This window comes from Megalobrama amblycephala, linkage group LG3 (assembly GCF_018812025.1).
Source record: "Megalobrama amblycephala isolate DHTTF-2021 linkage group LG3, ASM1881202v1, whole genome shotgun sequence".
NCBI classification, from domain to species: Eukaryota; Metazoa; Chordata; class Actinopteri; order Cypriniformes; family Xenocyprididae; genus Megalobrama; species Megalobrama amblycephala.
In genome coordinates, this window is record NC_063046.1 from 47,216,606 (window position 1) to 47,240,649 (window position 24,044).

The following is a 24,044-nucleotide window of genomic DNA, read 5'->3' on the forward strand; positions in this document are numbered from 1 at the left end:
ACAAATCAAATTTACATAAGAAGGAGGAAACAATGGTGTTTGAGACTCACTGTATGTCATTTCCATGTACTGAACTCTTATTATTCAACTATGCCAAGGTAAATTCAATTTCTCATTCTACGGCACCTTTAATATTTTTAGCTCTGAAAACTGTATTGTGTTTTGACTAAATTAATTTATTAAAAGCTGCATTAAACTTGATTCAGACATAATTATGCAAAATATAGTATGTTTATGAATAAATTACACCCCAGCTAACACACAACGTAACAGTTACGTAATGTATTCGTACTTTTTGGTAATGTCATGACTTACTAACTGACAACGTAACCACGACGTCGCATGCCAGTAATTTCATTACCTTCAGATTACCATCTCACAACGTCGTCAGTACAAATGGAGTGCGCGCGTGCCCACAGTATGTTGATAAGAGTGTAAAGTTAATTTTTCTGAGAGAAGAATTTATTTTTCAGAGGTGACAACGAATAAATGGCTTTTATAAAAATGTATAAAGTTAACTTTGGAAAGACGCAAAACCTTTTTTTATTGTTATGTTTACGTTAGTGCAGGTGGCCGTTAGAGTTGCCATGGCAACCGGGAAAACATTCAAGCTGCTGGAGAGGACAGCGTCGACGTTTCTCCGTGTTTCTCGTCAGTTTTATAGCAATAAAGTTCAACAACTGCGTCAGATTGGTTAAGTAACATTACCCACAGTCTACTTTAAGTACTTTTGTTAATATTTTTACCTCTGGGATTTCCTTGATCGTCTGAAATATATGTTAGCAAAATGTTACGTTAGCATAGCATATGTTTTTAATGATACTGAGAGCAAAACGTCTTGAATGCTTTTATTTTATGTTTCGCTGTAGGCTATATGTTTTTATTTATAGTTTGAGTGTATTTTATTATTTTTATTTGGAGTTTTGTTCATGTTCTGTGTGTTTTTCAAAATAAATGAATTGAATTCATTTCGAGTCTGCATTCATCGTTCACAGCTGTTGGAATAGCCTTTACATTAGTTTGGGCAAATGAGGACATAAATTAGGTTAAACTACTGCATGTCCGCCCATAGAAAAATAAATAAATATAAGAATTACCAACTGATGACCAACACACAACTATTGATACACAACGTTGCCACGACGTCGCAGTTACTAACTGGCAACGTCACAAAGTTATGTTGTGGCGACGTATAGGCACCTTTCACTTTTCCGGTTGCCACGAAAGTTTGGTCACCAAATTACGTTGCAGTTACGTAACAGTCACGTATTTTGGTTAGCTGGGACATTTCAGCATTAGTATAATATTTGTCTATCTGCAACATTAATTTTGGTTTAAAAAAATAAAATCTAAAAATAAAAATAACCCGCAGGGAATGTTCTGAGAAAGTTCTCTTTAGGTTGCAAAAAATAACCAATAGAGAACTTTCCCAGAACATTCTTATTTGGTTCCCCAAAAAAATAACCAAAAGGGAGCCATATGGGAACGTTAGGGGAACGTTCGTGTTTGCTGGGAAATTGCCTAACCTTTAACCTCAAAAGACAACTTTAAGGTGAGACAGAAAAGACTAGGAGAAAAAATAAGGTGTGGGGGTCGTCTTGCCCCCGTGGCATCTTACCCAATGTTAAAACGGCTTGCCATAGAAGTCTGTATGAAATCCTCATGCTCCAGATGGGAGAAGGGCGGAAACATTCCGAAAACCCCATAAAGGACCCTTTTCAGGGATTTTGGCCGCAATAATCGCGATTGTGTGTATAAGGAGCAGCCGAAGAAAATGACGAGTAAGCTATCTTATATGTAATGCGTATTTTATAAATTGTTATTTATTTGTAACAACCGGACCTGGACTGATCCAAAACTTCTACCGCTGTTCAACAGGCGAACCCGAGGCAGAGGTTTCGGATGTTGCTCCGGCGACTGCTGCAGCCCAGAGCGCGAGCGATTCAGGAGACGCGGCGGCAGGAACGTTACTGGAAGTTACTTTCCAGAGGAACCCCCGTCAAAAATACAAATACCTGGAGGCAGAACCGAAGATTTTAGGGGTACACGTTAAGTCCGCGTCAAAGTAGTATATAATGTATTCTGAAAGACGTCTTCTGAAGAGTTTTATGTCTCATCCACAGGTGACGGAGATCGCACTCACTGTCTTCTTCATTGGTTGCAGAATTCAGTTTTATACGGGAGGGTCTGTTGGACGGATTACAAACAACGTCTTGCTAGCGTTTTCCTGTGTTGTAAGTTACATTATATAGCTATGTTTTAACTGTAATGAATTCTTTATACCTAGTGTACCATATAAGTCTGCTCATAAGTTGGTGAGCTGGTAGCCTATTAACAAATGTGAACTGTTCCACTACTGGTTCAATTTAGCTGGTCCTGTTTGTGTGTGTGTGTGTGTGTGTGTGTGTGTCATTTACTGAAACGCAAATTTAGCTGCAGCCAAGTGACTTAGCGCAACCCACAGTTTGAAAATGAAAACCCTGTCTATGTATTTCTGGATGGTTAGTGTATGGCCAGCCCACCCCATTACAACAAGATTGTGACATCAGCAAGGAGGTGGTGGGTGATGATTTGGGCTGGAATAGTGATGATTAGAGCAGGGGTCTCCAAACCCGGTCCTGGAGGGCCACTATCCTTCAGAGTTTAGCTCCAACCCCAATTAAACCCACCTGAACCAGCTAACCAAGGCCTAATTAGGCTAATTAGAAACTTCCAGACAGGTGTGATAAGGCAAGTTGGAGCTAAACTCTGCAGGACAGTGGCCCTCCAAGACTAGAGTCTCTGAGGGTGTCAAAATAACATCTGCAAGTTCATAATCCTGACCATGTAATGCTATGATATAACAAGTAGGATTCGGTCTTCTGATATAATATGATTTTCATGCAGGACAACATGCTATCCCATGCTGCAAAAAACACCATGGCAATAAAACTGTTTGACAATGTATTTCTACACCCACTGTAAACATTTCTCTTTGTGAGCTTTGGTTAGGGGTGGCAGAAATGCAACTTTATGCACAACTGCCAGCCTGCATGGAGAGGTTCTTGAGGTTCTTCAGAAAGATCTTTCTTCTTCTCCATATTGCATGGTAACTGACGTTGGCTGCGTCCGAAAACCTAGGTAGTTGTCTTGCTGCCTCGCTGTATTATAAGAGAATGACTTGTACGGCAGCATTTGTGCATGAAGGCACATCACGAAACTGATTTCGGACAGACTTCTGAGGCAGCGTAACAGTTTAATGATCTACAGCAATATAGCGCGAGCCTAGGTGAGAACTAAACAAATAATTAATTACTACAGTAGTAACTTCTCGATAGAAATGATATCAAAATTGAAATATGTTGGTCAAAATAGCACATTTATACACAAACTGAGCAGCAAACGCAACTTTCGGACGCCATCTTTATTTTTCTAGCTCAACTGTCACAGAATGGAAAGCACAGGATTGTGGGATATCAAAGGCAGCTAAGGATACATCTATGCTTCCTTCAAAAATCGATCTGAGGAAGGTATCTCATGAGACAGGAAGTGAAGCTAACATTGGATTCGGACATGCCTTGATGCCTTACTACCTTGAAATGTGTCCTCAGAAGGCAGCATTTTCCAGTTTTCGGACAACAGACTTGCTTCATAAAACTCTTCAACTCCACGGACCCTTATACGGGTCCGAAAATACGTCATAATTCATATTTTAATGTTTACACATCCATTATAAAGGCTTCCCATATGGTATCAGCCCATATTTGGTATCATTTGAAAGCTTAAAATCTAATGATACATAAAGCAGTAAAATTGAGCTTAAATATGCATTGGTCCCAGACACAAATTTTCGTGTGATGATTGCGAAGAAAATTTACAAACTTTTTAAAAATATTTTTCACAAAACAGTTAAGTCATATATCACAAGAAAGCTCTCATTCTAAGGAATATGCCCATGTTATTTAATTGTGTGACAATCATAGATCGAATAATCTTCTAAAGAATCACGCAGTGAAAATATGGTCACAAAGACAAGCGCCACATTCCAACTCTGATGACTGCTTCAACCAGTCACAAACAGCTACACATAGACTTATACTATAATATTTATCAATTTCATGTAATTTTAAAGGGTTTTCTGTAAAATGACACTCGGATATTGCATTTATACCACTGTATATGGGTATGGAAAGACTTTAGATTTGGGTAGGCGGAAATTACATAAAAATGTAATATTCTTCCCTCCAGGTGAATTTGAATAACTCTTGCATACAACATGATAGAGACAAATTTATTTTTTCCAGTGTTTGCTGACATCTAGAGGAAACAACCAGAACTGTCTGCAGGTACTGAAGCACTTAGTGCCTGAGTTATACACTTTCAAAAAAGAATAAAAAAATAAAAATAAAAAAATAAAAAATAAAAAACTGCCTCTTTTTTGGGGGGTTTACATATACTATAATTTTTTTTATCACTTTCAGCAGTTTTTTTTATGTAACTTCAAAGGGTTTCCTGTAAAATGACACCATAATTCGGTATTTAGAGCACTGTATGTGGGTATAGGAAGCTTTTCAATTCGGATAGGTCAAATCCAGGCGGAAATCCCCAAAATGGTCCCCGAGCAAACCTGCCTGAGATCGATACAGTTATCTAAAAAGACGTGAGATGTAAAACAAACACTTCGGAAAGTTTATTGAACTAAAATCCTACTGATATGTCACTTACAGAATAATTTGGAACACAGTGTACATCTATATATAAATAAAATTTAGGCTATAAAGGTAGAATTTCTGATAGTTTAAATGTTCCAGCATTTCAGCAGCACTTTAGAAAAAATACCATTCACAATGATGTAACATTGAGCAAAACTATGTTCTATGTAGGCTAGTATGAGTGTGTGTGTACCGTAGTACGAATGTAATCCGGGATAGTAAAGTGTCCATCTTATGCACACTTCAGTATCTCGCCAGAAGTAGGTCATCCGCATACTTTTTGACTACTCTTTTATGAGTAATGTGAATTCAAATTCTTTTGTCATGTACTGTTTTTCACTCACTATATAGTAGGGAAGTAGAAGAACTCTGCAGGACCGAAGTTGCCCATCACTGATGTAACACTATGTTTCCCTTAAACAGGGCATAATTGCTGGCAGTGTGGCGATAGCAGCGCAGAAACTCCACCTACCGACAGTAAGACTGGACACATAGCAACAAGAAGGACATTTCATTAAAAAAAAAAAAAAAGTTCTATATGTAGAATGTGCCCACTCAGAATGTGTCAGGAAATAAGCATTTCTGACACTGTGTGTCATTTTATTTCTTAACAGCTCAAGGCATGTTTGGGAATGCAAGTAGTCACATGTGTGGCATATACTTTCTGTCTTCTCATCACACTTAATCAACATGAACAACCTGGATCCTGCTGGTATTTTCACAATGATAGTGAGATAATAAATGAAAACAGCACATGTCTACTTTTAGAGGTAAGCTAAATCGCTTAAAAAAAAAAAATGCAATGGTATTATTGTCACTGTATGTTGTACTCCTTTAAAAAAATGCTCTGCATACTAGGATGTGGGAAAGTAAAAACTTTCATAGACTACTGACATGGATTCTTAATGTAGAAATTAATATTAACCGAGTTAATAAATGCCGAGTTATTTCTTTAAAGGGTTAGTTCACATAAAAATGAAAATTATGTCATTTATTACTTACCCTCATGTCGTTCCACACCTGTAAGACCTTCGTTAATCTTCGGAACACAAATTAAGATATTTTAGTTGAAATCTGATGGCTCCATGAGGCCTCCATAGGGAGCAATGGACATTTCCTCTCTCAAGATCCATAAAGGTTTTAAAAATATTTTTTAATTGGTTCATGTGAGTACAGTGGTTCAATATTAATATTGTAAAGCGACGAGAATATTTTTGGAGTGCCAAAAAAAAAACAAAATAACGACTTATTTAGTGATGGCCGATTTCAAAACACTGCTTCATGAAGCATCGGAGCATAACGAATCAGCGTGTCGAATCAGCTGTTTAGAGCGCCAAAGTCATGTGATTTCAGCCGTTGGCAGTTTGACACGCGATCTGAATCATGATTCGACACACTGATTCATTTGTGCTCCGATGCTTCATGAAGCAGTGTTTTGAAATCGGCCATCACTAAATAAGTCGTTATTTTGGTTTTTTTTGGCACTCCAAAAATATTCTCGTCACTTTATAATATTAATATTGAACCACTGTACTCACATGAACTGATTTAAATATGTTTTTAGTACCTTTATGGATCTTGAGAGAGGAAATGTCATTGCTCCCTATGGAGGCCTCACGGAGCCATCGGATTTCAACTAAAATATCTTAATTTGTGTTCCGAAGATTAACGGAGGTCTTACGGGTGTGGAACGACATGAGGGTGAGTAATTAATGACATTATTTTCATTTTTAGGTGAACTAACCCTTTAACTGATGAACCTGATTGTAAAGTGCAACCAACCAATGATAATGCTTATTAGCTCTGAGGTGAAAGGAGGCAGACAGGGAAAAAATCTGTCCATTTCACACTTTTAGGAGCCCTAGGGCTTGGGGCTTGACAAAACAGCTATTACATGATGATGAAATATTTGCCATTAACTGCTGATTTATATATTGTTTACCCTCTTTACTCACAGGATGGATTTAGTCATCTGAGTTTATTGGATCAACTCATGGAGGCTTCTCAGATTGCTCTGTCCGCCACTCTAGCCGCATACTGCTGCAAGGTGATTCCATGCTGCACACCCAGATCCAATGTGGTAAGCAACGCTCATTTCATAAACCTGTTGATGCTGGCGAGCAGTATGAATGAAGTGAAATAGGATGCAGAGTTCTCAATTGTAAACTGTTTCCGTCTTTTTCAGCCTGTCATCATCATGACGCCACCCACAGCTCCACAGTGAAAGTGAGAGTGTGTGCATCTAACAAGATATAATAATATAACAATACTAATAAAACTGAATCTTAGGACACATTATAGATACACCAATACATCATAGACATAATACCATTATTTCTGTACATATGTCTTAAGAGCATGAAAACATTAACCCAAGTGCAGAATTATTTCTGAACACCAAGTCATATAATAGCTAGTATGAATTAATGTGAATTAATATCTTTACAATGCAAAATGTAAAACGTGTAGAAAAGGACCTTTTGCAGAACATATACTGTAAGAATCAGTCACTATATGGACAGTGTCAATTCTCAAATAAGAGGTTATTAAAATTTAATATTTAAAAATTATTTCTAATGATTTTGTGTGTAGACAGCATTCTTCTAGCATAAACGCATGACAAAAAAGCTATTAATGTATCAATAACCATGTTTCCATCCACATATTTTATGCATATTTTGGGAAAATGCATAAAAACGCTGGATGGAAATGGCAAGATGTGCATAAATTCTAAAAATGTGCATAAAAACACATTTAAATAAGTCCCTTGATACACAATAAAACACTCACGTGACTTTGCCTCAACAGTTGATGTGATTGGATAACTGGACTAATCAATTTCATTGCACAGCATCTCAATGTTAGTTAGATTGTTCTGAAATGCCTGAGCCAAAGTCTGTCATCAGCATGATTTGGTTTAATTTCCTCCTAGAAGTGACTCACATGATTGTGTTCACAAACACCAGCATCAGAGTTAACGCAAGATAAGATGACAATGTTATTGTGTTTCGTCTGCGCGCCCTGAAACGCAAGTCATTTATGATGTAGAAAAAAAGAGCCACAGATCCTCAGGCCTACTTCCTTCTCTGGTTGCAGCAATATCCATTTTTTTTATGGATATTTTGCGCCAGTTTCCCAGGAAGTGCCAATTTTGTTCTCTTGAATACATGGGATGGAAAGGCTGCTTTATTCGCAAATTTTATGTGATATTCAAATTTTGTGCATAAGGTAAAATCGCAACTTTGGATGGAAACATAGCTAGTGATGATGAAGTTTTTGAATTGAATTTAAACAATGTTTACATTTACTCACTGACCTGAAGTCGAGATTATATTTGTTCTTTCTAAATAAGCAAAGGACACAAACATGTCCCAAAAATCCACTGTGCTGCTTAACATTCATACTGTTTGTGATAAATGTACTTTTTTAAACACATCATTGGAAGATATTGGATATTTATTTTTTAATTGGCCTTTTTCTATGTCTTTTTGGATTGACTTTAAAATAGACATGACAACAAAAAAAATCAAATAAATAAATAAAAATAAAAAAACTTTCAAAAAGGAGAAAACTTTGTTTTCAAAACCCGTATTTTTCTGAAAAACAAAATCACATGATTAATCTTTGCCAAAATATTTAAAAGTTTTATATTCATAAGACAGAAATAGCTCTAAAGAAACCCTCATATATCACCCTTTGTAAAACTGACCTCACAACATACTTTAAAACACTTTCAAACATGAGATCACAAAACAAAAAAACTTATAAAAACAATTACAATTTTAAAGCTTTTCAAATTCATATATTATGCCCTAATATCATATAGTACTTTTTATCCCAGTATTTTTTTTGTTTTTTGTTTATTTGTTTATTTTTATTTTTTTACATATATGTTAATTTTATGTTTTATATGCTGTTTCACAAATCCTGAACTGTATCACAATGCCTTATTTTAGTCTTGTACTTTTGAATTGTACTTGTCTGTGATTAAACTAAATAAAAAAAAAGAAGCTTAACACTTATGACTTTTATCCTAAGAAAAACACAAAGAAAAATTAAAAAAGTTTCAATGATTCAAATTGTGCACATCTTAAAATCATTACTGACACATTAGAAATAATCTTAATAAAGAATCTTCACAGAAGATAATCATCAGCTTCTGCGAAACAGTCTATTTAAAGTAAATGAAAAAGGTTCTGATCTCCTTCGGATGAATGGTCACATTGAAGTCCTGGGTTACGCCACTGAAAATATCTGCTTCCTCTATAAAAAGAGGAGAAAAATAACAATGACAATTACTACTGACGTCTATTCAATCTGATTCAATTACTTGCCAGATCAAGCATTGTAGTTATCAATCAAGGGGGAAAACTCACCTTCTTTTAGTACTCTTTTATTGGTTTTCCAGCTCCACCTCTGGAGGTCTGATATATCCCATGTTCCAGTAAGTGAACGCTCCTGCACTTCAGTTACCTCTCCTATGCCCTGCATAACTTCCTATTAACAAATTAATAAATTAATTTACTGTTAACGGCACTGCTTAATAAGTAAAACATTATGGATAGAATGCCAACATAGATTTCATGCACCTTCAGGTTAATAGTGATGGGTTGCGATAAGACTGGGTCTTCTCCTAATTCATACAGGTGTGTAATCCTCAAAAGAATGCGGTCAAAGTCTATTTTTCTCTCTCCACCTTGGAAAACAACATATACATTTTAAATATAGCATCTGGTTTTAAGTAGACTTTATATTGCACTCTGAAAAAAATAAATAATAAATCACTCCACACACCACAGAAATCTGATTCAGATAACTGTTATGATACATGTTGGCCGTTTTACTGTGTATTGTGTACTGTACTGTACTCTACTGTATATTGTGGCCTACCTGCGCTGAGATTGTGGATGTGCTGAGTGTGATCAGGACTGTAGTTCCAGCCAGGGATGCTGAGGGTCTGCATGTGGAGGTTCTGGGGAAGCACAACTGGCTTAACAGACGGCCCATTAAATTTCTCTCTCTGAATCAATGGCTTTTCTGTGAAAGAGAAAATTTTACACTTTGTCTCTGTTTGTTTAACAAAATGGACAAACACACAAAACATGATATAGAAAATGTTTTGTTGTTGTTCAGCGCACTTTAGTTAAAGTTGCTAATTTTGCTCAACTGACAACTTTTTTCTTTCAATTTATGATTTTTTTTATATTTTTTATTTTTTAATGATACATACGGGGTGGGAAAAGAAAAAAAAACAATAAGGAAAAATACTTCTGACAAAAGCGAGGTAATGATAAAAATCCAATATAATATTAATTCATATATTAAGATAAAGCACTTAAATCTACAAACATAGATAAAACAAAACGTACAAAACTAAATTCTATACATATATCATCTGGATGATGAAGCAAACGTGTAATATTCTGTGCCTAGGATGGAAAATCCAAATTGAGTTGTGTGTTTGTATGCTAAAAAAGGCTTCTAAATTTAAAAGGATAGATGTACTGGCCATGTTATTTTAGTATAATTGAGATACCATTATAGTTTTTATTAATATTTAGAATTTTTATTTTTATATTTTCTGTTTTCATTTAAAAGTTTAGTTTTAGTTTTTAGTTAGAGTTAGTCATTTACTTGCACTTTTTCTTCTTCTTTTTTTTTTAAAAATTCCAATATAGTTTATTTTTGGTTATTTTAGTACATTAAATTAAACTAAATATTTATAGTATTTTATTTCAGTTAAAGTTTATTTTATGTAAAGTAACAAAGCTTTTATGGTTTAGTTCACTATAATTGCAAGTTATAAAGTTTGAATTGCAAGATCTAAACTCGCATTTGTGAGAAAAAAAGTGAGAACTGTGAGGTAAAAACTCGCAATTACATTTTCCATTTTTTATTCCATAGTTTGTCAGTAGTTATACATTAGTAATGGTGATTATTTGAATGCATATAATTTTGTGATTTCGCTGTAAAGGACAGTGTTTGGATGAAAGGTAAGTGGAGGGCACACAATAGAGTGCTGCAGGGATGACATGTATTTATGCCAAAACCTGGAAATGAGTTTGCATTTTTGCACTTCCGGTTCTATCGTCCTGAAATCAAGCGGAAATCCCTCTTGTGTTTTTTTTTAAAGCTTTTACTTTTCTTGTAAAAGGCGATTGCTAACAAGTGGCTAAATGGGACTTCAGAGGTTGTCGGGGACATTAAATGTCATCAACCGAACAGCTAAACTCATCTACTCACTAGTCCACTTTCACAGCCTCGTCATGTTTATAATCATGCTCTTGCAAAATTATAACTCGAACTTTAAGGGAAAATGTTTTTAAACAAATACTGGGTCTTTTACTCATTAAAAGGGGTAATACTGAATTTAATTAATTTTACATTCAGACTGAAGTGACCTCAGATTACAGGGGCTGAGAGAAAAACAGGCTAGAAATGCCTATGTCTGCAAACTCACGGGGTTGGTCAATAGGCATAACCACTGGTCTGTGCTGCAGCTCTAGTGCCTCCTGTTGGTAGAGGGATGATATTGCAGCAGGGGATCCCAGCATCATCCAAAGAACAGGCCGCACCACAGAGGAGTCATTGAGAGTCAGGTTATAACCCAGATTCCACTCCTGGTTGTTCCAAAGCCGTCTATGAAGCATAACCTGATACACAGACATAGAATGCACAGAATACAAATGGTACGTTTAGATTGTAAATGGCTGGGAAAGGCCTAAGAGACTGACACAACAGTGCCAAGTAAGTGTGAATGGCAAATGCGAGCCCTCACTTCTAGTTGACCCTGACTCAGACTGGCCACTCCATGAGCTCTTTCACTGAGGAACACAAGTCTGCTGGAATCATCTTCTATGTAGGCCGCTCGTACCATTGGATAGTAATTCTGTGAACGTAAACACACAACAGATGAATGTGTAAAAAAAGATGCACTTACATCTATTCACATCTGACAAGCTGGTATAATTTAAAATCTTAATTGTCAAGCATCCTTACACGAGAGACTGTGTTGTTGACAAAGCTCTTGAATGTCCTTTTCATCATCTGATAGCCATTGTTGTCAGTAAACAGTGTTTTGTTATTCTGCAAACTTGTGCGGGTTCTGAACACAGTCTCTCGGTTCACCTCTAGGGGGCCCACTTTATAGCTCTGCTCCAGTCTGAAGCACGCCAGCCCACCCTGAAACCCTACCGGCACTCTGGTGACCACGGAGTAAGTGTGGTTCTTGTCTTCCTCCTCCCTGCAAAGAGAACAGTCACACTTTACCTCTGAGAACTACTACTAGATTTAAACGTTTCTGGAGAAAATGTGAGTGGTGTTTAAAGGGGTCATGACATCAAATTTGCCTTGATCTTTTGACATACACTACCAGTCAAAAGTTTGGAAACGGTAAGTTTTTTAATGTTTTTAAAAGAGGTTTTGTCTGATTTCTGAAGGATCATGTGACATGTGATGCTGAAAATTCAGCTTTGTCATCACAGGAATAAATTACATTTTAAAATATTTTCAAATAGAAAACAGTTATTTTAAATTGTAATAATATTTCACAATATCACTGTTTTTACTGTATTTTTAATTAAATAAATGCAGCCTTGGTGAGCAGATGAAACTTCTTTTAAAAACATTAAAAAAACTTACCGTTTCCACTTTTGACTGGTAGTGTATAAGAGGTCTTTGTACCATTAAAACATTCTGCAAGTTTCAGAGCTTAAAACGTCCTCCTCATTATAAACTATTTATTTAATGAAGATCCAAAAACATTTTGATTTTGTGGGATCTGTGATGTCACACGGGCAAATACATTTACATATGACTGCCTCCAAAGTAAGACATCAATGAATCATCACACCGTAGGCCCCGCCCACTAGCATTCATTCACTTAACGGCTGACACTTGTTTACACCAGATGCAAGCATTACATCACATCAAAAAGCAAACATAAATATCCATTTTTCATACTGTAAATTATAATGTTGTGATACCCAAATTCACTCTGTAACATTTAAAACAACTAATTGTAGTTTTTAGTGTTTTACTTTTAATTTATTTAGACAAAATAGTATCGAATTTTAATTATCGGCCATTATATCAGCCATAACATGAAAATAATTATTATTTTATTGTATTGACTAGAATTTTAAAGGTGCCCTGGAATTGAAAATTGAATTTACCTCGGCATAGTTGAATAACAAGAGTTCAGTACATGGAAATGACATACAGTGAGTCACAAACACCGTTGTTTCCTCCTTCTTATATAAATCTCATTTGTTTAAAAGACCTCCGAAGAACAGGCGAATCTCAACATAACACCGACTGTTACGTAACAGTCGGGATCATTAATATGTACGGCCCCAATATTTGCATATGCCAGCTCATGTTCAAAGCATTAGACAAGGGCAGGACATCTGGATGTGCACAGCTGAATCAACAGACTAGGTAAGCAAGCAAGAACAATAGCGAAAAATGGCAGATGGAGCAATAATAACTGACATGATCCATGATAACATGATATTTTTAGTGATATTTGTAAATTGTCTATCTAAATGTTTCGTTAGCATATTGCTAATGTACTGTTAAATGTGGTTAAAGTTACCATCGTTTCTTACTGTATTCACGGAGACAAGAGCCGTCGCTATTTTCATTTTTAAACACTTGCAGTCTGTATAATTCATAAACACAACTTCATTCTTTATAAATCTCTCCAACAGTGTGTAATGTTAACTTTAGCCACGGAGCACTATCAAACTAATTCAGAATCAAATGTAAACATCCAAATAAATACTATACTTACGCGATTAGACATGCTGCATGACGAACACTTTGTAAAGATCCATTTTGAGGGTTATATTAGCTGGGTGAACTTTGTTTATGCTGGTTAAGGCAAGCACGAACTCGGGGGCAGGGAGCACCAGAATTAAAGGGGCCGCGCAGCCTGAATCGGCGCATATTTAATGATGCCCCAAAATCTATGGGGTATTTTGAGCTGAAACTTCACAGACACATTCAGGGGACACCTTAGACTTATATTACATCTTTTGAAAAGACGTTCTACGGCACCTTTAATGTCACATTGCTACATCAAATAAAGGCAGATTGTTTACTTGTATTTTAGGGAGAACAAGTGCCTTAAAAACAGACATAATACATTAAGGATATCAAAGAACATCTTTTCTTTCACCTGTAGAAATACTGACGTATCTCTGAAACTATCTTCCCCGGAACAATCTCCATGGCCACAGATTTGTATGCAGGAATAGCAGAGCCGTTGGCAGTAAAGATGTAGTTGTCTGAGATCGGCCCAGAGTGGATGTCCCCGTTGGCCTCATACTCCCAGAAATCCTGTTGTACTCTAACTCTCATCTCTTTGCACCTGTAATGGATAGGCAAGGTTCAAAATTCAATTTTAAATGTCCCATTGTACAAAACTGTGGAGATCTGGACACATGGAACACACTGAAGAAGAACTTGCCGGTCTGTGATGCTGTGCAGAAGGTTTGTCTCTTGGTCAAACATCAGTTTGTAGCACTCATTCAGCACGGGTAACAACTTCCTACCTGTCCTCGTCCACTGGCTCACATTCTTCTTCTTAAATTTCACTACTCTGGCCACATGAGTCGCCCCACAAGCAGAGCCAGTGTCACAGTGGGATTGTGGGAACTGCACAATGTACTTTCTGTACTGCAGTCCACCCAGCTCAACAACGAAGAAGAGATCGTAGTCAGTGGAAGACTCCATCGATTGCTGGATCTGCAGTGAATTATTTGTTTGTTATCAACATGAGGCAATGATTGGGTTAAACAGAAAGAATATGAAATCTGAATATTAAAAGACAAAATACTGACCTAACTAACATATCAATGTATACATATTGAGAACCGAATATGCACAATGTCTAAAAACAAATTATGTTTTGGTACCTGAGCAGGTACTGCTTTTCCATCATCGTCAAGCACAACTGCCATTGCATAGGGCACAGAAATATTAATATAAGTTGAAATGTTCCAGGCTAGGGGGTTGTACACGATGATATGCTGTTCATGAACATTTCCTAAGTCTGAAAATACAACAAAAAATGTATTAGACAGTGCAACCCATGATCAACCAAACTCTTCACATTTTAATAATGATGACTATTAACATTGATATTAGTGCTGGCAAATAGACCATGACAATTTAATTACAAAATGCACTAAATTGTCAAATCTGTCTTATCAATTGATTGTGAACAGGTGTCAAATAATAGAAATCATGAACAAAGAGAAGAGACAAAAGACTACAGTTACATATTGTGTATCTATCAGTAAAGAAGAATATTAGAACAAGATTATTCAGTATTAAGATTATTCAAACAAAGGTTGATAACTATAAAGTTTTAATCGTTCTAGCACCACGGCTATAACGATAACGACACAGAGGAATGATTTCATTGGAATCACTTTCAGAACAATTTTTTCCAACTGAAAAAACAATAAAAACAGCCAATAAGAATCCATTCTGCTTTGAAGAGCTCGAGCATTTAAAGCGGCAGATGACATATCTGCACTGTGTGCTTACTGTATAAACAGATAAATAGCGAAATATAACTATATTATTGTTGCTATTATAGTTATCTTTATAGCATTTACTCGCATCTTGTGGTTATTGCTGGTATATTTAATCAAGGTATATTTTAAAATGTATATTTAATTAATTTAAATTTAAATTATATATAAATTAAAATCAAATATAAAAAACACATATCATTGATCAATTAACAGGAAAAGATAAAGATGCTTTTGGACAGAGAATATAGATCTATGTGCCGAGAAGAAAGATTCAGGGAATCTAAACAAATAAATATACCAGTCTTCACTGTGGTGGGTCTGGTTTGGGATGGGTGATGGATGTCATTGGAAGGTTCGATGGTCTGTGGAAGCAAGAAAATGGCTGCTAAGAGTTCCTCAGCTCCCATCATGCCTTGCATGAGATGCTCCATGTACATATCAGCCACTTTGGGTGATTCTGTCCCTGTGATGCCATCATGATGCTGAACCTGGTATGTCAGACCAGATAATGGTAGTCAATCATGTCTTGTCATACGCAAACCATCATTATATATACTGATTGATTTGGGCGTGATTAATAAATGGATTTTAGTACTAGGTGGACATTAAAGGTGCTCTAAGTGATGTCACGCGTTTTTAGGCCAAAACATTTTTTGTCACATACAGCAAACATCTCCATACTATCCGCTAGCTGCCTGTCCCCTGAACACACTGTGAAAAAACGCGGTTTCTGTAGTCGCCACAAGCTCCGAAAACGGCAATAAAAACAAACAAAACATAATAAACACGCTCCAGCCAATAACCGACAAGAATGATTTTAAATGCGCGTTCATGACTGTTTCAGGAAGCACGGAGGGGAGGGGGAGGAGGAGGAGGGAGGGTCTAGCTAGCCTCTGTCTTGTTTGACAACACTTCAAACGTCAACAGGAAGTTACTCCACCCAGGATCGCTTAGAGCAATTTAAAGGTGCAGTAAGTGATTTATGAGAAGCGCTGTTGAAAGTGGATCGGACTGAGCACGACAACACTCTTGTAGCCAATCAGCATGAGGGGGTGTGTCCACTCATGATAGGGGAGGAGAGTGAGCATGAGGGAGATTTGAAGACTGTAGAAAGAGAGATGGCTGAGAGACATTACAAAAGAGAAAAGGTCAGAGGAATATCACTGCGAAAAGAAGGGTAATGATCAGGAAAGAGCTTTAGGACCCGTGTTAATATTAGAAAAGCTTTGAAGGCCTGAAAACACATGCTGACGTTGCGCTGTTTCTGCTCCATATGTGAGTAACATCGGTTTTGCTGTTTCTCAGAACCAAGATATGCTGTTGTTGTAATGTTAGCTATAACAGGACAGTTTGAGTGTCATTGTTTGTCTGAAGCTTGTGTGCTGCTGGCGACTAACAACCAACTCTTGTTTGTATATACTCCTGTGTACTGTATGTTCATTTTTTGTTCTTCCTTGTCGTTCGTTCATCATCTTCACTTTAATTTTATGAAGCACTATTTTGCTTTGCTTCAGCTATGATAAAGAGACATCCACTCTTGCATTGCGTGTTTGTGCATTTTGGGGGCAGAGCAATAAAGAGAGGGGTGTGTTTGTTTGGGTTAATTTCAAATATCAACAGTGTTTCACAGAAATCACTTACTGCACCTTTAATGAAATACATTTATTATAAAAAGTCAATGCAACTTATTAAAAGTAAATTGTGAATGCCATTGTACCCACATGGAACTGATTATGGCATAACAAGATAAGTTTAAAACCAGGCACCTCAGAGACAGCCCATCGCAGGGCCTTGAGTTTGTCTAGAGCCCACTCTCTCTGAACCGGGCCTTCTGGGTAGCTGATGCGGTATCTAGTGAAGAGAGACTCTGCTGCATACAAGAGGGAACTCGCTCGTCTGGCCACTCCTTTCAGAACATTTCTGGAACCATAGAACCCCGTCCATGCCTGAAACGGTTCTGGGGGGAAACCGCGATAAAAGATCATTCAGGACAATTCAGAAATGCAGTAATCACAATTATAGAAGTGGCTATTGAGAAAACCTGTTGAGTAAGGAAGGAAGTCTTGGTTTTCCCTCACATCCCAGGACAGATTTGTTTGGTGCAACATCTGGAAATAGTCCTTTAGCGTGGCATACTGAACTGCAACTCCATACTTGTCACTGTGTGCATTAATGTAGTTCATTAAAACATCCATGTTCATGAATTGCACTGATGCATTATAGAACTGCTTGTCACAACCCTGTAAATACAATATCATTTTAAATTGTAATCCTAATGAGTGAAAGTATGAAATAAACCATGTGTAAGTTAGTCTGCAGGATGATGGAGTTAAACTGACCCAAGGCCAGAGAACATGGCTGGTTCTGAACCACTGGGCCCTCATTCTGATGTTGTCCACCATGGTTTGTGCATAAAGCTCTACAGTTTCCTTGGTCACTGGCAGACTCATGTTAGGGTATATGCCATCTTTAGGAGGGTCTGGAAACAAGGCAACACCATTCCAGTAAAACCCAGACCTGGACACAACCACCATCAATATTAAAAGCATGCATTAAAGCATTAAAGCAATAAAGCATTACATTTTTATAATGCTGCTGGGAGGAAACCTTGTATATCCATATTTTTATTTTTTTCAAAAATCATTACTTCTGGTCACCCTTTAGGTCTCTCTGTGGGTTTTGCAAATATTTAAATCAATGAAAAATATTAAAAAGAGCTTGTGACTAAACCTCATAACTCCATTTGAACTTGATTTTGGTAAAAATTTTAATAATATAATGACACATGCAAGCGTCTGACCAGGGGCGGTTTCTTCATTAGGGCAGTAGGGCAACGCACCACCAAAGTGAGAAAGGGACGGATTTTTCAATCACATTCAACCACAGAGTTACGCTAGCTGTCACTGCTAGGCTGTTTGTTCTGCCTCTGGATATAGTCCAATCAGCGTCGAGTCACACTCTGTGGAGTACCGCCTCTTTTTGGGCATTTCAGTCTGGCGGAGATTTGCCCCGACTGCTCCCATAGACTTCCATTCAAAGATTTTTTTTCTGAACTGCAGGCACTGCAATGCAATCTCTATGGGTTCGGGAGGGCTCGCACTAACGTGCTTTCGTCATCATACGTAACCTTAACTTGTGCAGCGATTGGTGGAAACAAACATACCTCGATTAATATTTTTTTTTAAGCTGAAGTGACATTTAATAATTTCCTCAGTGCATAATTTACATTTCACAGACATATTCTCCATCTGTAAAAGTTAGAAAGTCGAGAAAATATTTCCATTTTGCAGTCAGGCGTGGACGAGCCTTCAGCAAGCACAAACTTCCGTGAACGAGCGCCGCCGCGCGCCGAACAGACGGAGTTCAATCTGAGTAAAATACATTTTGCTCAAAATATTTGTTGAAAATTTGTTTTTGTTGGCGAACATAATTATGTCATATGTAGAATTTCGAACCTACAACTAAGTGTATTTGTACGATAGCAGTAACTGTGTAAAGTGACTATTGTAGGGTAATCAAAATAATAATAATTAGTCTGTTCTTTTGTTTTTATTTATTTTCATTTTTAGTTTAGTGTATTTAATTTCTGCTTCAAAAAACATTTTGTTTTTAGATTGTAAAGGTACAATTTTAGAATGTAGCCTAAGCCTAATGTGATTTGACCCCTTTTTTGCACATAATTTATAGCATATACTACACAGTTACATTCTTGTTTGTTTTTATAGTCTTCAATATGAACATTGTTTCTAGGACAATATTGAGCAGGATCTTAAATAATTTTTTTTTAATTAAATACAGATATTTTTTTTAGATCTCAGCCCTATGGCATGCTTTAAATACTGAATTTTCCATGTTTTAGATAGATGCATTATTATATCACTTGTTAAATGGATATTTAACAATTAGCCTATTCATTCCTCCATTTCTAAATTTTTTTTTTTTTTTTTTTGCGCCCCCCCACCAGCCACCACTGCGTCTGACCATACTGTATATAAAGCCAGAATATCAACTTTACCAATGCAGTGTTTAATTATTCATATAAATGTTTTTTCCATTTCCTAAAAAGTAGCGTTTTTGAAAATACACGATTTCCGCCCGAACAGCGACGATATACTACAGTGGAAAAGTTTGGAGTTGGTAAGATTTTTTACTATTTAGGAATTAAGTCTCTTCTGCTTTTAAAATTTTAAAATTTTAATTTATTCCTTTGATGGTAAAGCTGAATTTTCAGCATCATCACTCCGGTCTTCAGTGTCACATGATCCTTCAGAAATCGTTCTAATATGTGGTTTGAGAATGATTGAAAATGACAGTACTGCTTATTATTTTTGTGGAAACTGTAACACCGTTTTAAGAACAGCATTACTTTGAAATAGAAGTCTTTTGTATTTACGGTCAATTTTGATCTATTTAATGCATCTTTGCTGAATTTCTTTTAAAGAAAAAAATGTTACTGACCCCAAATGCAAAACATAAAAAATGGCTGAAGTCACAGTAGAGGTGTTACAAAAAAATAAAAAATAAAAATATTACTGGACATCACCTGTTCGAGAAGGGTAGGTATGATGGTGTGCAGTAGCTGAACTGGTCCATGGTGTGTGTGAATATCTCTTGTTTTTCCTTTAAGGAGGGAGAACCTCTCCACACAAACTGCAATTTCTACAAATACAGTTGCAGTATTATTATCACATGTACCAATGTATCATAATTTAAGTGGCACTCTGAAAACTAAATATGCAGAGCTGCATTCATATAAAAAACACATTTCCCACTATAAATACAGACTAAACCATTGGTGCAAAAGTACAACCTTGTTTTTCTGCATGTCATCTTTAAGGTCGTAGTCGATGCGTGAGATGAGGTGAGCGTCAAACCCCGCCAGGGCAAAGAGGATGGGGGTGGTGGCTGATGCACCAAATGGATCAACATGCCATGCAAAACGTGGCCGAACACCAAAAGTCTCATACAAGAAGCCATGACCCTCTAGAAGCCAGACAGAGGGGGATGGGGAGGGGAGAAGAGCTATAACTATATACAATAAGTTTACCAACACTCATATCATAGTATTTTTAAGTAATGATGTTAATACCATGATGTTACATAAATATGGTAATCATACAGTAAAGACCATCTGTATCACATTCTCTACAGTTTCATCTGTAAAGAGAGTGCTGTATTCACACACCTGTGAGTTGAAGAATGGCATCATCTACATCTGTCACTGCTTCATCATGCATCACCTGACCACCAATTATAAACTCCAGACGACCCTCGTGCAACAGCTGTCTCACCTGACATATGAAAACAAGTCACCTTAAAGGCACAATATGTAATTTTCGCCACTAGAGGTCACTTATTCAAAACAAAGGCATAGCTTGATGATGCCGTGAAAGCGTAGAATTATGGGCATTGTCGTCTTTAGCTCCACAGTCAATGGAAAGGAATCCGACTTGGGAAGAAATCATGTTCATGAATGAGCTAATGTATTAAAGTTTTACTAACGTTACGGTGGTATGAAGCAGGACTGGTCGAGAGCCGTGGGAGCGGAACGAGGCCGCTGGAGCGAATGCTAATGATAGACACCTGTGATGCACACCGATCTCGAATCCAGTGGAACTTTTATCAGTCGGCCACTTACGCTCTTTTCATTGCGTATGTGGGATAACACATCGCCGTTTCACATGGTTAAAACAAACATACTAAATAGTGTGTTGAAAGTTATATTATAATGTTACTCTTTGCGTTGCATCAGTGGCTGCTATGAGAGACTTGTTGCACTTTGCAGTAATCTACAGTACAGTCCAAAAGTTTGGAACCACTAAGATTTTTAATGTTTTTAAAAGAAGTTTCGTCTGCTCACCAAGGCTACATTTATTTAATTAAAAATACAGTAAAAAACAGTAATATTGTGAAATATTATTACAATTTAAAATAACTGTGTACTATTTAAATATATTTGACAAAGTAATTTATTCCTGTGATGCAAAGCTGAATTTTCAGCATCGTTACTCCAGTCTTCAGTGTCACATGATCCTTCAGAAATCATTCTAATATGCTGATCTGCTGCTCAAGAAACATTTAATGTGTACAATTGTACAAAATATTTGTGTACAATATTTTTTTTCAGGATTATTTGATGAATAGAAAGTTCAAAAGCTAACCTTTCCGTACCAGCTACTGCCACCTGCTGGTACGGAAAGGCATTTCATCTTACGCAGACGCAGAAAGGACGTGCTACTTGACCGTCAGGTGTCGAACATCGGTTTGGTGTGTCAAGGCATTTTTGGACCCAGACACTGCCGACGTGAGCCAACCCCGCAGTCTGCTTTCGTCACCACTAGTTCGTCAGCGTCGGCTTGGTGTGTTCCTGCCTTAACACTGTTCTAGTGGTTTTTGGATATTAAACCAGGAGTTTTTAATCTTACCATGGACCTCAAATAAAATTATCCTCATGCGAGGGACAACCATCCTGCCATCGAATTGAAAACTGAATTTATCTTGGCATAGTTGAATAACGAGAGTTCAGTACATGGAAATGACATACAGTGAGTCTCAAACACCATTGTTTCCTCCTTCTTATATAAATCTCATTTGTTTAAAAGACCTCCGAAGAACAGGCGAATCTCAACATAACACCGACTGTTACGTAACAGTCGGGGTGTACGCCCCCAATATTTGCATATGCCAGCCAATGTTCCCAACATTATGAAAGGCATTACACAAGGGCAGCCAGTATTAACGTCTGGATGTGCACAGCTGAATCATCAGACTAGGTAAGCAAGCAAAGACAATAGCGAAAAATGGCAGATGGAGCGATAATAACTGACATGATCCATGATTATATGATATTTTTAGCGATATTTGTGAATTGTCTTTCTAAATGTTTTGTTAGCATGTTGCTAATGTACTGTTAAATGTGGTTAAAGTTACCATCGTTTCTTACTGTATTCACGGAGACAAGAGAGTCGTCGCTATTTTCATTTTTAAACACTTGCAGTCTGTATAATTCATAAACACAACTTCATTCTTTATAAATCTCTCCAACAGTGTAGCATTAGCCGTTAGTCACAGAGCACAGCCTCAAATCCATTCAGAATCAAATGTAAACATCAAAATAAATACATACTCACACGATTAGACATGCTGCATGACGAACACTTTGTAAAGATCCATTTTGAGGGTTATATTTAGCTGTGTGAACTTTGTTTATGCAGTGATAGAGTCGAGAGCTCGGGAGGGGGCGGAGAGCACGCGATTTAAAGGGGCCGCAGCCTGAATCAGCACATTTCTAATTATGCCTCAAAATAGGCAGTTAAAAAAATTAATAAAAAAAAATCTATGGGGTATTTTAAGCTGCAACTTCACAGACACATTCAGGGGACACCTTAGACTTATATTACATCTTGTAAAAAAATGTTCGTTGGCACCTTTAAAAGGGAGCTCTATTTTCATGTATAAAGGTCCAATACTCTGAAAAATGTATTTTTATTATTATAAATATGTGTAAAATGTTATTTGGAAAATATTTATCCTATGTTTACACATCAACAATGTACTAAAAACAGAAAAGTTTTTCCTTCGCGGTTTTTATGTATAGACGACAGCCTTGTCAAAACAAACCCCGTTCATACTGTTCTGCGAAAACGACTGTATTATGCTGCCAGGCCAGTTGGCAATGTCACTTTGTAAACACTACTTGAACACATTATACGCATGTGCATGACGTCACCGTTTTCACAAATTCGCTTTTTTTGTAGTTTACACGTAGACTATTGTTTTCAAAAACTTGCACTTTGAAACCCGTTTTCAAAAGTTTGCATTTTCAGGTCCTTAAAATGCAATTATCATGTAAATAAATCGACAAAGCGCATAAAAAGTCGACCCCTGAATTATTTATTTTTATTTTTATTCATTTATTTTAATCAATTCATTTATTTAGTTTAGTTTTATTTTTGCTATTTATATATTTTGATTTTTCTTTCACAGTTTGTCTCTAAACTTTTCCAAGGAACCCCCTATTGCTCCCTTGTGGACCCCTGGGGGTTCATAGACCCAAGTTTGAAAACTCCACCCTTGAGTTTTAAGGTAAACTGATTTACCTACATTATGTAATAAAAAAATACATCAATCAGTCCTTACCTGTTTCTTGTGCCAATCTGATGCCACATTCACCCACCAGAGTCGGAAAAACTCCTGTTCGACTGCGATGAATTTGCGGCTTTTGACTCTTGACAGCTCTTCAACTACACTGCTGTACACATTGCTGGCATATGCATGCATGCTCTCCTACGACAGAAAAGTTTGACAGACAGCACTGATGATAGCTCCACTTACGGGGAAGAGAGCAGTCATTAAAAATCTGAGTTTTACCTGGACGGTGTACACCCAGCCAACATCCATGTGACTGTGAGGAATGACGAAAGCTTGAATCTTCTCCACCGCATCGTTTTCAGAGACTGTCATGAACAGTAAACTAAGAAAGAAAGATACAAACATCATCGCCATTCGCCACTACAAGATCATCGGAACATCATAATATCAGTCTCATGACTGCCTGTGATCACATACGCATGCGCACTTTTACTTCCCATTTCATTCGCTGGTCTATTTTTTTTTTTTTTTAACCATTTCCACACAAAAAGTTTTTTATTTAAATATATGTAAATGTATTTATTTTTTTGCTCGTTTGTTGCTTGGATATGATTAAAACAAAACAAAAAACCCTCAAAGCATTATTTATTTTCCTGTTTTTTAAAGTATTTCATACAAACCTAAAATTATTTAGTGTATAAATGCTACAAACTTA

At 36.8% G+C, this 24,044-nt stretch overlaps 2 protein-coding genes across 3 annotated transcripts; one reads left to right on the top strand and one right to left on the bottom strand.

Annotated features, from left to right (window-relative positions):
* The first annotated feature begins 1,579 nt into the window (after positions 1 to 1,579).
* Positions 1,580 to 8,701, top strand: LOC125265488. 2 transcript variants are annotated; one of them, XM_048185735.1, is made up of 8 exons: positions 1,580 to 1,781; positions 1,879 to 2,042; positions 2,124 to 2,234; positions 4,284 to 4,325; positions 5,115 to 5,168; positions 5,306 to 5,461; positions 6,649 to 6,771; positions 6,877 to 8,701. In XM_048185735.1, the coding sequence occupies exons 1-8, from the start codon at positions 1,775 to 1,777 to the stop codon at positions 6,913 to 6,915; spliced, it is 696 nt and encodes a 231-aa protein (XP_048041692.1). In that variant the 5' UTR covers positions 1,580 to 1,774; the 3' UTR covers positions 6,916 to 8,701. The 2 variants fall into 2 exon arrangements, with proteins under 2 accessions (XP_048041692.1, XP_048041693.1); XM_048185736.1 differs by lacking the exon at positions 4,284 to 4,325 and having other exon boundaries at positions 1,589 to 1,781.
* man2b2 (mannosidase, alpha, class 2B, member 2) lies at positions 8,535 to 23,809 on the bottom strand. Its single transcript, XM_048185734.1, has 19 exons — positions 23,609 to 23,809; positions 23,378 to 23,524; positions 20,424 to 20,529; positions 20,049 to 20,221; positions 19,782 to 19,897; positions 17,578 to 17,755; positions 17,280 to 17,478; positions 17,005 to 17,195; positions 15,537 to 15,726; positions 14,612 to 14,748; positions 14,164 to 14,441; positions 13,873 to 14,064; positions 11,691 to 11,934; positions 11,470 to 11,580; positions 11,152 to 11,344; positions 9,582 to 9,728; positions 9,281 to 9,387; positions 9,068 to 9,188; positions 8,535 to 8,954 (listed from the first exon to the last, which is right to left on the bottom strand). Exons 1-19 carry the CDS (start codon positions 23,741 to 23,743, stop codon positions 8,863 to 8,865), a joined length of 3,057 nt encoding a protein of 1,018 aa, XP_048041691.1. The 5' UTR covers positions 23,744 to 23,809; the 3' UTR covers positions 8,535 to 8,862.
* Between the last annotated feature and the right edge of the window lie 235 nt (positions 23,810 to 24,044).

Coding starts and splice junctions, on each gene's coding strand:
- LOC125265488 (XM_048185735.1), top strand. Junction 2,043..2,123: donor CAGAACCGAAGATTTTAGGG/GTACACGTTAAG, acceptor TCTCATCCACAG/GTGACGGAGATCGCACTCAC. Junction 5,169..5,305: donor AGAAACTCCACCTACCGACA/GTAAGACTGGAC, acceptor ATTTCTTAACAG/CTCAAGGCATGTTTGGGAAT.
- man2b2 (XM_048185734.1), bottom strand. CDS start 23,743: ATGGCGATGATGTTTGTATCTTTCTTTCTTAGTTTACTGTTCATGACA. Junction 20,222..20,423: donor TGCCATTCTTCAACTCACAG/GTGTGTGAATAC, acceptor TCTGGCTTCTAG/AGGGTCATGGCTTCTTGTAT. Junction 11,345..11,469: donor TGAGTCAGGGTCAACTAGAA/GTGAGGGCTCGC, acceptor TCTGTGTATCAG/GTTATGCTTCATAGACGGCT.